General features: G+C 35.5%; 2 protein-coding genes across 2 annotated transcripts; both read right to left on the bottom strand.

Moving 5' to 3' along the window:
* Positions 1–4,535: 4,535 nt before the first annotated feature.
* Positions 4,536–8,073, bottom strand: LOC117638472 (disease resistance protein RPV1-like). Its single transcript, XM_034373595.1, has 4 exons — positions 8,054–8,073; positions 6,674–7,781; positions 6,124–6,402; positions 4,536–6,023 (listed from the first exon to the last, which is right to left on the bottom strand). The coding sequence occupies exons 1-4, from the start codon at positions 8,071–8,073 to the stop codon at positions 4,536–4,538; spliced, it is 2,895 nt and encodes a 964-aa protein (XP_034229486.1).
* Positions 8,074–9,597: 1,524 nt separating this feature from the next.
* On the bottom strand, positions 9,598–11,831 carry LOC117638471 (disease resistance protein RPV1-like). Its single transcript, XM_034373594.1, has 2 exons — positions 11,822–11,831; positions 9,598–10,079 (listed from the first exon to the last, which is right to left on the bottom strand). The coding sequence occupies exons 1-2, from the start codon at positions 11,829–11,831 to the stop codon at positions 9,598–9,600; spliced, it is 492 nt and encodes a 163-aa protein (XP_034229485.1).
* Positions 11,832–15,075: the final 3,244 nt, after the last annotated feature.

Below are 15,075 nucleotides of genomic sequence, written 5' to 3'. Positions count from 1 at the left end.
TATGCTATAATTACAGAAAACATAGTGATTCCTATTTAGACCTTTAACGACGTTATTTAAAAAGTGTCGACGTGGTAATATCATTCACACGACGCTAAAATGAACCACCGACGTCTTATGCTATAATTAAAGAAAACAGAGTAGTTTTTCCTATTTAGACCTTTAACGACGTTTTTTAAAAAGTGTCGACGTGGTAATATAATGATATAACATAAGACGTAATAAGACACACGAAAAACACACGAAAAATATAACATAAGACGTAATAAGAATTTTTCACAATTTAATAAAAATTTAAAACAGAGTGAGTAGGCTTACAATTAATTTTGCTTTCTCTGCCACCTTTGGATCGGGGATGTTACCATGTTTGTCCTGTCTAGCTCTCTTCCATTAGGTAGATCGATCAATTTCTACCCCAGGCATGGTTTCCTCCAATTGATCCTCCAATCCAGCATATCCTTTTCGAGACAATCGATGATTGTACTCGAGTTTCTCCCTAATCTGTGCATGTTGAGAATGCACGGACTCAAAATCTTTGGAAAGCCTTGAAGCTACAAAGGCATCCCATTGTGCTTTCTCTATGAATTTATAAGTTTCCGGGGGATGGCTTAATTTCTCCTTGTCATTGGTGTATGGAAGGATATAATGCCTCGTTAGTGTAGACTTGAAATCCTTCCATTTCTTGGCAGCTGAAGTTAAAACAGATTTCTTGCCCCCTTGACCTACGAAAAAAGCCATGTCAACTGCTTCCCATATCTGCTCCTTAACATCCTTGGGGATTTGGGACCATTTCTTGTCCACAAGGGGAACTCTGGAGCGTGCCAAGACACCAATGTACGACTGCATTTCACTATGTGCTTGGCCAATACCTTTCCCCCTTTTATTGTACTCAACAATTGGCCTCAGTTTCTGAAGCTTTCTTTTCACAACACGAGGCATTGTGCTCATACCTCGACCAGTCTTTGAATCATCAGAGATTGTTGTCTGGCTGGTTTGTTCTGTCTCAGCAGATGATGAAGCAAACTTCATCTTCTTCGAAGACTTCATCTTCTTCGAAGACTTCATCTCCTTCGAAGACTTGTCTTGAGGAGCTACCATTCCAAGCTTCTTGGAGCCAGAATCCTTAGTTTGTTGTTGAGAAACCATTTTAACAGACAAAACTGCAAATGAAAATATTTCAGAAAAAGATTAAGAACACAAACGACGGTTATTAATAAAATACGACGTATGATACGATTTTAAACGACGTCAATAGTAATAAACCGTCGTGGTATTTATGTTCATACGAGTTTAAAACCATTATTTATATAACGTCGTGGTATTTATGTTCACACGACGTCAATGTTCACGGCGTAAAATAATAATATACCAAACCGTCGTTTAATAAAAAATCATTGGTAATAAACCGTCGTGGTAAAACCATTATTTATATAACGTCGTGGTATTTATGTTCATACGACGCCAATAGTAATACACCGTCGTGGTATTAACATTCACACGACGTAAACCAATACTGTCGTCTATATTAGATTCCAACCCTAGTTTCTTTTTCTTTATATTTTATCAAATAAGGGAAAAACAAAAACCATTGTTCAGAGAAATCAAACCTGCAATTAAACAAGCAAATAAAAAAAAAGACTATTATTTTAAAAACAACTTTGTCAATTTTCAGACGACGCTAGAACGACTGACGAACCGTCGTGGTCTACATATTTAACCACGTAAATAAGAACTACCGTCGTCATATTTAGTTGAGGTAGTTGTCTTCAAAGTTGGAAACTTTCCCTCTTTGTCTGTATATTTTATCAAACTTGGAAAGAAGTAAAATGATTTTGGCCAGAAAAAAAGGTAAAAAGATTTTTCAAACAAAAAACGTATGAGCATGCAAAACAGTAACCAAAATAGTGAAAATGAAAGTTTACCTTTTGCGTGCAATGAAAGCAAGAGGAAGACGATCGATGTTTAAGTTCAGAGGCGACGAAGAAGACGAGAGGAAGACGATGAGATACTCTGACAGTGCTCTGACAAGGAAAAAAGACGAAAAGTTTTCTCTGGGAGATTGAAATTTTTAATCGGGTTTGGAAACAGTGCATGTGTAAGTCGAAAAGTTGCTTATATATAAAACCATTTCAAAAAAAGAAATACGGCGGTTACATATAACTACGTCGTTTTTAAATAACACGACGCAATATTTGTTATGTGCCGTGGAATCCTTTAATTTAACGTCGTTATGTTTAATATAACCGACGTGGATTTAAATAAAATAAGAATATAAGAACAACGACTGTTTTTTTTTTACTGTCGTCGTTTTTCGTCGTCTTAAGTAATACTAAGACGACGTAATATATTTGTTGAGCGACGTTGATTTTTTAAACGTCGTTAAGTGTAATATAACCGTCGTTGAAAATTGTCTTTCTGATTGCAAATTTGCAAAGACGTTAGGTATAATTTTTGTAGATACACAAACGCACACACATCATCAACTTCCAAAAAATTGTCTCTCTGATTGCAAATCTGTGTCATCTGTTAAGATTATGATGTGGAACAGAATTCCATCTGTTAAGATTTCGTAACCCTTGGGTTCTCAGAAAAATCTGATTATGTCGGCGGTTTTCTATATAAACCGTCGTGGTTATTTCAATTCTTGTCATTAAGTAGATCTACCGGCGTAGGATAAGAAAATCAAAGAAAAAAATTGTTAACAAAAATTCATATTAAGACGACAGTTTAAATTAAATGTACGACGTATTAAATGAATAAATACGACGTTAAATTTTATAGTACAATTTAAAGATAACGTCGTAGAACTATATGATAATGACGTCGATATATTTATATTTACGTCGTTGTAAATTATTTTAATACGGCGATATTTTTTATTTTAAAGACGTTGATTTGTTTGTAATTATACGGCGTCTTATACGAAAACCTCGTCGTGTTATTTTATGAGTAACAACGGCGGTTTTTATTGAAATCGTCGTCTTTAATTTCTACGTCGGTCGATTCATAACTTCCGCCGTTCTTTGTTGGCTTTGATTTTACACTGCGGAAATCTGTTTCAAATAGGCGTCGGTTGTTTAATTAGGTACGTCGTTGTTTTTGAACAGCCATTTGAATCTCCAATTTTTTGTTGTCTAAGGTGGTATTTCACGACGGTGTTTTTGGAACCCGTCGTCTTTTATAAACCACGGTTTTCTTAGATCGTCGTTGTTTCTGTGTTCGTCTTTTTCACTTTTTCTAGTAGTGACAACACAATATAATAAACTACTTACTCTCTTGATTTTACATACAATAGGTAATGGAGAGCTGGCTGGAATTAAAACATTACTCATATGAGCTGGCTGAAATTAAAACATTCCTAGAATAACAAAAACTTAACTTGCTAGCTTACACAACCTGCAATAAACTTTCCTAATTAAATTAATTATCAGTTGACATACTACCAACACTGAGCCTCATCCATTAAGGAGGGATTTCCCAACATTTTCAAAATTTCTATTGCCATTAACCCATTTGAGAAATGTACTATATTTGATAATAATTTTGAAGATATATGACCCTACACCATATTATTACATTGAAACCAATCTCTACCCTCATCACATGTATATAAACTCCTTTTACATAAACTCTTTTCTGGCACCTAGCCCCGACGACATGTATATAAAACTAAGCTACATGAATTATGCGTTTTTTTTTCCTTCTTGAGCACTGCCAATCCAAAAAATAGTAATTCATTTTTTTTCCTTCTTGACCAAAAGCCAATTCGATTCTTCTTTTTGTTCCCCCCCCCCCCCTTTTTTTTCTTTCCTGATTTGGCTCGTATGATTAGTATTCAGTAGCATGCTTGAGGAGGAAGAGGCTACGTGTCCCACGACTCGATGTATGATTAATTATTATTTATTTATTTAATTGATAGTTTGATCTTAATTTTCGTTAGATTAATTGATATTTATTTTCGTTATATTAATTTGATATTTTTTTTTCTATGACTTATGAATGACCTTTGTATTTTTTAAATTATAAAGATATTTAGTTGTCAATTTTTTATATATAGCTTTTAGCCTTTCAAAATTGTAACCCGCTAAAAAATTCATGAGTCTGACAACAGTTTATTTAAAAAATTTCCTTGGTGTGGTTGTCAACTGGCAGAACCACTTTCATTCCCACCGGTCACGCCACCAACATTGCCGGAAATAATAACCTGCAAACAAAATCTCCGGTTCTATTATCCAATATCGCAAAAGAGCAAACGTGCACCATTCCACAGTGTATACACCACTCACTTGAAGTCTAACAAACCAAAATCCTCTTACGACTAATACCATGCATTGGCCGGAAATGTCGAATTAAATAAAAAAATTCACACAAATATTAATCAACAGATTCTACACATAGGCTTGACAATATCTGTTTGTAAGAAGCCTCTTCAGACACAACAATGCCAACAAAAGAAAGGGTATTTGACCTTGCCACGTTCAGAGGATATAGTTCTCAGAATGGATCTTCATCATCTTCCAAGTACTTGTCATCTTTTAAATCTTCACAGCTGAATTACTCATCTTCCAGGTTTTCATGAGTTCCTCATCTTCATCATCTTTCAAGTCTTCATCTTGCGGCATTACCAGGTGGACCCCGCAGCTCTTACAGAACACCAAACCTTTGCTAGTATGTTTCAAACTAACCCGACAAGTACTAACTTGATCCTTAAAAGGCCTCAATAGAGACTGCACAATCTTAAGAAATGGAATATAGAGCAGCCACACATGAGCTGACTCCATATATTTTGCGTCAAGATAAACCGAATGTGGTGCAACATCTGTTTGTCCATTAATGTCAACCCCGGTTGTCAAATGGCAACGACCAAAATTACTTTGCGTAATTTTTACTGACTTTTGGTCAATTTCCTTTCCCTTTTGGCTAATTTCTTTTTCCTTTTGGCCAATTTCCTTTCCCTTTTGGCTAATTTCCTTTCCCTTTTGGCTAACTTCCTTTTCCTTTTGGCTAATTTCCTCACCCTTTTCCCTTTGGCTAATTTGTTTTCCCTTTTGACTAATTTCAACAACAGCACAGATAGCCAAACCTCCGTTCTCCAGGTTCAAATGTGGAGGGATTTCAAAAGAAAACTCAGATTTATCACTTTCATTATACAAATCTTCACGATGGCTGAACCACTTTGGAACTTCACTTCCGGGAAATACAATATCGAATGGACTTTGCTGAGATGAGAAAATGACAGAGCAGAGACTAACCTTATTCAGTGAAATACTTTGATTCTTTGACAAGTCACGAGCCAGATTATCACACAGTTTCTCACAATTAAACAATGTGACACATTCGATCATTTGTTCCCCCTTTTGCTCTAAGATGTTTGAGAAGTTTGCAAATCGTTCCAATGAAACGCAATCAGCAGCATGTACCCGTTCCATTTTTGGTGGAAGTTCAGGAATTTCTTCGAGGCTCTTGCAACCACCGAGGTTAAGATACCACAAGTCAGGTGAAACATTTGAGTTTCCTGGAAGTGACTCTGCACTCCATTTCGGAAACTTAACAAGATTCCGGCATCCATAGAGACTAACACTCGTTAGATGTTGCAACTCATAAATGCTGCATGGCATATTTGTAAGGTTTTCACATCCTTCTAGAGTTAACACTTCAAGGCCAACGAGATATCCAATTGATGAAGGCAACTCTGTTATGGCAGTGTAGGATAGATCCAAGACTATTATGCATTCCATCTTCTCCACAATCTCAGGGAAATACTTGAGACTTCTGCAATCCCGCAAACATATATATTTCGCAGATTTCAAGGCAATTCTCAATGGAAAAAATTTAAGCTTGTCACATCCCATAAGACTCAAGGCAACAAGGTTATTAAGAAATCCAACAGAATCATGAACCGTAACTAAACTTGTGCAGTTGTTTAGATTCAAATCCTTTAAATTTGGGAATCCAGAGGCGTCGGGGAATTCTATTAGGAATTTGCAGCTTTCAAAATGCATATATTTCAGGTTTTCCATACTCTGCAAGGCAAAACAATAAATACCTTTTGTCATTTGAAAAAAAAAAAAACAAACACTCTTTTGACAATATATAACAATGGATACAAATAACTTAAAATACCTTGAATCCATTCCCAAGTCGCGACATGCAGCCGCGAGGCATATTCAGCTTAACAAGCTTCTTCGGATTAGAATCGAATGGCAAGTAGCTGGAAGAAAATTCAGGCCAGTCTATGAACCTTAACTCATTGGGCAGAAAAGCATCCTCTCCAGAAAACTGTGCATTACCGTATATAATTAAAAGTTTAAGATTTATCATCTTTGAGAAGCTTGAAGCACTCAATCGTATGCCATCTCCTGGAGGCAACTCTACCATGATGCTCCTAGTTTTATTTGTTCCCTAACATGAAAAGGCAACAGTATTAACAGAGAAAGTTCATAATCACATATGAATGCAAGTTTTTCATAATTCTATTTTTGAATCTCCATGATATTAGTTCAGCAAATATTTAATAACAAAGTCAAATTCTATAAAAGGTGCTCATGGAACTAAATTAAAATATATAGCTTCTCCGATAAGGATCCAATGATTGAGATTAGATGACATAAAATCCTTAATAGAAGCATTTCCCATATATATATATATATATATATATATTAATTCCACTTACTATGCATTTTGTTAGAACATGATCGACATCCTCATGATACCACAATCTGCTACGATATTCAGGTTCAAATGGTGACTCTTGGCGAACTATTTCTTTTCCCATTTCTTCAAGTAAGTCATGTATCCAAATATAATTTTCTTCGTTAACATTTATGAGGGCCTTATCTTTGAGTACTTTGATACCATACTCAGGGTTGAGGCCACAACCTTCTAGTATTTGTATCACATGGTCCTTATTTTCACCTTTAAAGAAACATGCAATGTCAAGGAAAACTTCTTTCACTGGATCTTCCAATGAATTATAACTTATTTTAAGAGTTTCTTGAATGTCTGGATTAGGAATTTTTTTGTAACCATCTATTGCATCTTGCAATTCCTCCATACTTCCACCACAAAGAAGTGAACCTAAAATTATCAGAGCTAAGGGAAGGCCTCGAGCATACTGCACTACAGTTCTAGCAAGCTTCACATAATCATCTGAAAGTCGTCTTTCCCCTGGGAAGGCATTCGCACTGAAGAGATCAAGAGCTTCGTGATCATCCAATTCCTTGACATTGTAGATTAGATTAACTTGATGAGCAGTAAGCAAGTGTTTATCTCTTGTCGTTATGATAATTCTACTGCCGAAACCAAACCAGTCACACCTTCCAACTAATTTCTTTAGTTGGTCTACTTGGTTCACATCATCAACAACTATGAGAACCCTTTTCTTGCTTAACCTTTTCTTTATCACATTGATTCCTTCATGAACAGTGGCCACCTCCAATTCTTTCCCTCCTAGAATTTTAGACAAAATAATGTTTTGCAGTTTGACCAGGCCTCCATGTTGCATTGATTCTTCTCTCACATTTTCCAAGAAACAACAACCTTCAAACACATGCGCAATTGAATTGTAAACAGCTCTAGCAATTGTTGTCTTACCTATTCCCCCAATTCCCCATATCCCTACCATACGAATATCTTCTACCCCAAGACGTAAAAGATAGTTTACTTGTCCTACGCGGGACTTAATTCCAACCGGGTGATCTGCTACATAAAAGTTGCCCGTATCATTCAATACTCGTAGTGAAATGTCTTTAACGATGCTGTCAATAAGTACAGATTCAGACCTGCCAATTAAAAGCAGATGAAAATTTTGATTAATGACAGTATAAATTGCTATATAATGTTTTGAAAATAATGGATGACCGAAATTTTGAATCCTAGTCTTTGACACTGACACTGAACCCTACAAGCATAATTGCGGCCTATTATGTTTAGGGTAATGCTAGGGAGATAGATCCCGAGCCTCTAAATTTAGGCCTCGTTTGATTCACGGAAAAGATTTGATGGAAGATTGCATTCCCATATTTTTAATACTGGGAAAGTAACAAGGAAATACCACTTTATTTTCTTTCTCATCTTTGGTTTGCCTAGGAATGTAAAACAAAGTTTGTTTAATTTTCAAATAATACCAATATAAAATCAAATTTAAAAAAAAAATGCATTTAATGAGTTTACAAAGTTTGCAGGAAATACCACTCAAAAAAGAGGCGGGATACTTAAGACAAAAATCAAAACAACTAGCGCACTAATGAAAATTTGCAAGTTTTTGGGACGCCTCTTGTATAATGTCGCAAATGAAAAAAATTGGATGAAAAGAAGATGGGGAGAAGATGAAGAGGTGATGGAGCATGAGATGATAGGATAAAAAAGGGGACAACTAAAGAGAGGAAAGATAGAATTAGTATTAGGTCTCAATATATTAAGAGCATCTCCAATAGCCCCTTTGGAATTATGAAATAGATGAGCCACATCTAATTCAGTCACCAAAGCTGCAATTCCATTCTCTCTCTTCAAGACTGACATTTGACCTTGGCTCTTCAAAATATTTAATTTTGCCTTGGAAGAACAGAGAAACTACATTGAAAATGATAAAAACCTACACTTTTTCTTTTCAAATAATAAATGCATAGACTTTCTTCACATGTTTTCATAATTTTTCTTTTTTTCATAATATTGCATTAATTGAATTGGAAAGTCTATTAGGGCACAAATTATTAAAGTAGCAAACAAACTTTTTTGAATCAACAAACTTTAATTTGAAGAGTATAATTGCTACTACTATTAGAGATACTTTTGAAGTAAAAAGAATAATAAAATATTAAATCTAGTATAGCCAAGAGGGGCGGAATTAAAAAATATGGCTTAATATCACAAAACGTCTTTAAGGTTTACGAAACATTCAAATTGCATCCATAATATTCTTTTTATGTCATTCGTGGTCCTTAAGGTTGGTATGTGTGATCACAAATAGTCCCTACCATTAGGTTCTGTCAAAAATTCCGTTAATTTGCTGACGTGATATATATATATATATATATAACAAAACATCCCTGAGGTTCATACACCTATCACAAGCTGATGTGGTAGTACGGTATCATTCTATAATTTCTCATTTAGTAGGGGTGTTTTCATTCGCCCCAAATACTACTAATAAGGGCCAATCATTTTTCAACCCCAATTAATTACTAATAAGGGCACATCCATTTTTCTGCCCTTAATACTTCATTTTTGGGTAGTTAAAAAAAAGGAGGACCAAAAAATCCTTCCATCAGCCACCTTAATCGAAAAGAGGAAAACAACCAAAAAAAGAAAAAAGTCAAAGTAAACTTTTCTACACATAAATGGGTGTCGTGTTGCCTTGACATCTACACGTGTTCATAAAATGTGTGCGGCCTTGATATCGACATGTATCCTTATTGAATTTTCTTTGTAAAAGCATCTTAAAATCATTTTTTTGTTAATGCCTTTTACAATCTTTGTTGAAGAATTAAACAAAATAATAGTTTTGTAACAATTATAACTGCAAAAAATCCTCTCGCAAAGAAGCTTGCATGTAATGAAGTTAGCTAGTAAAGCCGATTAACTAGAGTGGTAAAATATTTACCCGCTTGTTAGATGCCACCCAGACAAATTTGCTGCTTCTGTGAGAGCTGCCTTCCATCTTATCACCTTCTCCGGATCATCCTTGAAGTTGCATTCATGGCTAGCAAGTGCCTTCCCAAAGCAACCTGTCTGGTGTCGTAGATCTGAGGGATGCACTTTGTAAAAAATTGGAATTACCATTTGTTGATTTGATTTTTTACATTGCATGATATGAGCGAGTTCATCCAAGCACCACTTGGAGGATGCATAGTTTTCAGAGAATATGATGAGAGAAATCATCGACCCTTCAATTGCTTTGAGAAGCGCTTGTGATATTTCTTCTCCTCGTACAAGCCCATCATCTATGAAGGTGTGGATCCCCTTCCGAACCAAACTGCTGTGCAAATGGTCTGTAAAACTGTAGCGTGTGTCCTCGCCTCGAAAGCTAAGAAAGACATCGTATTTCCATCCATCGGTGGAAGAAGAAGAGGAAGAACCCTCTTCAGTGGTAATTGAATCCATAAACTCAAGTCGATGACTTTGTCTTGCTCTGCTACCTTCACTGTGAATAAGAGTAAACCAATCTAAGTAACAACCCATTGCCAAATAGATACAAACAGTATCTACCATTCCCGGGCTCATCTTTTAAAAAAAAACACACACACACACAAACAAGGAGACAAGGCAAGCCAGCGACAAAAGACGCAGCTAAAACCCAAATAAAAGATCAAATAAACTACTGGAGTCGTGGAACACGCGACACATGCTAACCAGAGCAAGGCAAAACTCTTAAATCGAAGGCGAATCAAGTTACCATGAACATTGGGGAAGACACCCACGTCATGTGGGGCACGTGCCGCACATATCTCCAACTTTTTATTTACCATTTATAGTTATTTATTTATTTATTTATTGTTTTCAGCTTTTTTGAAGAATTTTTATTTTTAATTTGCTTCTCCTTCTTTCTTTTTGGTCAAAGTCTTTCTTTTCCTTCACTATGTCAAGCTTCCGTATGGAACGATGATAATATTGTTTTGTTATTTCCTATTGATCACAGTATGCCATATTTGATCATTTTTCGACTTGACTTATCATGAATAACTAGGGATATCAAAACAATGTTATATTCGTTTCATACAAGTTGATATACATGTCTAAGGAGAAAACCAAAGCCCCAAATATTTTTATAGTAAATTTGACTCTTCCTCTTCAAATTAATGTTTCTTATCTATACCCATCGTTTTATTTTTCTATAAATAAAACCTAATTTTTATAAGAAAAAATCGATGACTAGAATCCAACTTATCAAGTTTCCAAATCAAGCTTAATGTGTTAAATGTTATATTTTTTTATAATTCCTATAATACCCTTAATTTTAGCTGCAATTCAATGCTGATTAATGGTGTTTCAATTTTGTATAGATTCCAAGGATTTAATGGGTCAATTTTTTCCTTATGTAAAAAAAGTAATTAAAGCTTGGTGTAATTACTGCCGTATGGTTCAAATATACTCATTGTTCCTTTAAAAAACAAGAATATACTTGTTTTTTTTTTAAAATAAAATAAAATTTAACTCCTTGATATTTCGTATTTTAATTTTCAAATTGATAGCTTATTTATTTCCTTTTATTTATACCAATTTCCAAATTTAATAATTGTTATGGTTTGAAATTAATTTGTTCAAAGGGAAATAACATGTTGTTCTCTATTTAACCCCTATATGTGTGTTTAGGTACATGAATTTACCTATATATATATATATATATATTTTTCTACTGGTAAGTTAAATTTGATGTAAAAACATAGGAATACTATGACCTCTATGTGTTTAGTCAATGATGTAAAAATATAGGAATACTATGACCTCCTATATCCTACTGGTAATTTAAATTTGAAATTGAATTTTACACATATTTATAGAGTAATGAGTATATATTTAGAAATTAGAAAATGAAAGGAACTGGACAAGCCCATTTTTAACGGTGAATGTTAGCAACCTTCTCTCTAACCTTCTCTTTTGGACCTTCTCCAACAATATCATTAATGCTTTAGGCAAGCTAATTTTTGTTTTTCAAATTTACCCATATTAAATTTATTGACTTTTATATCTCTGAATTATTATTTTTTATTTTTTAGAGATTCCTTCAATTTATACCCTTATCATCTTCCCTTCTCTCTTCTCCCACGACAGATTTGACATTCTTCTCCACAACACAGAAACATGGTTCTTCTTTTTCAGCCACTAATGGCCATTATTTGTTGTCTCAAACCCAAATAGCTTTACTAATTTAAATCTTGAGTACAAATCGTTTTATCATGATGAATTTTTATATTTCCTTGTTGTGTGCCAAACTCCAAGAATACTGTAGTCTGTATCTTTTCAAAAGCCAGACACTACAAAATAAAAAGAAACTGTCGGACCAAAAAGTAGCGGCATATGAAATAGGGCAGGCAGCCTCCTCCCATGATAGTTTTGGCAACCTTGGTTTATCCTCGACGAAGAAGACTAACCCCAAAGCAAATTGCGCACACAATGTCGGATAAGGTAAAGGCACACTTTGTAGACCCTTCTGGCCTTGCCAACTTTGGCAGCCATCCAAAAATTGAGAAAGGTATAGAACAAGAACAAACGAAGCCGCACTCTTTGGGTAGCAATTCAACTGCGGCTGGTGGCAAAAAACAAATCTTTAGCTTTCTGATATGAGGTTGGTATCAATGAATGTGATAGTAGGATCCAAATTAGGCTCTGCAAATGAGTTTTTCATTGACTTGTTGATTGTTTGACTCTCTTTGCATATGGATGGACGTCTTCTTCTCTTCTCTTCTATTGAGCTGGGTTAGGGAGTTCGGAAGAGGAAAAGTCCTAATTGGTTAATGTGTTTTAATTAACAATAAAGAATTAATAAGGGTAAATTTGGAAAATAAAAGTTACATTATCTAATGCATTAATGACATTGTTTGAAGTATAAACAAATTAACACATGTCATGAGAAAAAAAGAGAAAGTTCAAAACAGGAGATTAGAGAAAAAGTTACTAGCAATCCCCATTTTTAACACCATGATTCCCATGCTTGTTGGTTCCAACACTCTATTTTATTTTATACTTCAACAGAGTTTGGTTGCCATTGGATGATTTGTGGCATTAACACTGCAGCATCCCCATTTATTCCCTTTCAAAAAAATTCAATTCACCATTGATTTCTTGGTTGAAGCTAAACTAATTTGGTCTGCGAGCTGTCGGCGCGGGGATTTGGGGTCGGTTTCCAAACCGATTCCTATGGAATCCCCCCGGTACTGTGGCTGGAACTGGCCTTAATCTTATTGCCTCACGAGACTTCAGATTCACATGAAAAGGTTAGGCAGGAAACTGCTTCGCATATGCGATGCAAAGCAAGTGGAGTCATAACGCACATGTGTCTTTTCAGCAATTTGCTCTATATAAAATGAGAAAGGTCTTTCACATATACCAAACAAAATGGACTCCATTACCACTCATGGAATCTTTTCCTCTTATTCTATACTGCACATATTCGGATTTGCTTAACTTTTATCCAAAGCTTATCATCTCATTAAAAAAATCATCCAATTGTTAAAAATCAGGATCCATAAGTGTATTACAACATATTTCCAAACTCTAGTACACCATATATATTTTTTCTACGACATCCATATATAAGTGTTTGTACCATATTTGAAAAATATGTTAAAAATAGTTTTATTTTTCAAATAAAATTATATTAAACCCAAGCTCAATCTCTTTCTTTTAAAAATAAAGAAAAAGGTTTTTTTTTGGATTTGGACCAACAATGGGCGAAACCCTCTCAAAAGCCCATAGTACGAAAAGATCCCAACTTTGGTTGACACTAAAGTTAATAAAACGGGTAATCGTTACCCATTGACCCACGTGAAGGTCTGAAGATGGGTTATCGCCATTAATAATGACTTGATCGCCGTCTCTCTCAGCAAGAAAGTAGGCTAGATAACGGACGCTAGAACTAAAAGGAACGGTTTCCCAACATGATTTCTAGCTGTGAAAGGACAGATCAAAAGGGCATCCTTTGACACTAGTAGTTTCATCCGAGATATCCTTTCCTCCTACCTATGGATCGGCTCACGAGGACAGATCAACAACTGACTTTGGACAACATCTAAGTATCCTCCTCCAGCTTTCATCATTAGGAACTCTTGTCTATTAATACAAAGGCTCTACAGCAGCACAAGAGTACACTCTCTCCAAAATCATACGCAACGTCTTGAAAACACTTGAACAAACTTCAAGATCTTTTCAAATAGCCAATTTACTGTTCAGATAACCAGTTGACAACTCCTGTGTTTATCTTTTATTACTCTGCCATCTTCATGGTATGATTATTGTTGAAAAAAATCAGTTTGAGTTTCTTATAATAGGAAAAACCTGTGTGAATTGGATAGAGAAATCTCCAATTCTTCTATATTTTAATTTATCTTTAAAAGCAGCTAAATGGAGAAATCTTTGGCTTTCATTTTAACTTGTTATCATACTAGAGTTTGATAGAGAAATTCCAACATTTGGAACCTTTTTCTTTCTGAAATTTGCTTTAGTTACTCTTTAAATATCTGTCATTTATCTGCTTCATATATTCTCGTGTAATAATTTATCTTCCTGCTTTTACATATTTGAGTTTCTCGTTATTCAGACCCAAAATAAGGGTTTTAGGTCCGAATAGGGCTTTATTAGTCTGAAAACAAGGACCTGTCTGGGCCTGAACTCTACTATCGGGTCCGAATTGGCTGAATCTTGACCCGATCTAGGGTTATCTCGGGCCCAAACTAGGTTTCTGAACCTGATCGAGGGAGCATAAACCATAACATTGGTTTTCTTTTTGTTTGATCAAGTACCATCCGTATCTATCAAACTAGCAACGTACAATTGAAAAAATATTGAAGTCCTCTTGATTGAGGCATAGAAAAGAACTCATCCAAGTCAGTACCCCCCCTTTGAGCATAATGGCTTGATCAAAAGTCCAACAAGCGCGAGTCCATCAAACAGACACCCTACATCACATATACCATGTCTATTGGGCTGGTCTCATCCCCAATAGTGGCACGCCTACGCAACTTGTGATCAGGTCAGAAGAAGGAAGTCATTAGGACCCAGCTCGAGCCCGCCCGCTCTTCTCAACCTGATCCAACTTTCAATTTTATTCGAAGTTGAAGGAGTCCTCTCGCGAGCCAGAAATCCAATCGGGGCATTGGTGTTGACCCGACTCCTTCCCATTCTCCAAAGCAGATCGACGCAGGAGAGGAAGGCAAAAAAAGGGACCAACAATAAGCTACCCTAAAGAAGTATTATGTTGTTAGTGGTCTTCCTTGGCATATACAGAGCCTAAGTCGGATGGGATCGAGATCCCGGGCATTTGAGCAGCAACCCACTGCAATAAAAGCCACATAGAATTGCGATCAGCTTCCAATTGATCGACTCTATGATCAGTCGCCAATCGAGCTGCCTCCTGCGCAT

Source organism: Prunus dulcis, chromosome 8, assembly GCF_902201215.1.
Source record: "Prunus dulcis chromosome 8, ALMONDv2, whole genome shotgun sequence".
Taxonomy (NCBI): domain Eukaryota; kingdom Viridiplantae; phylum Streptophyta; class Magnoliopsida; order Rosales; family Rosaceae; genus Prunus; species Prunus dulcis.
This window is presented reverse-complemented; position numbering and strand designations above follow the sequence as displayed.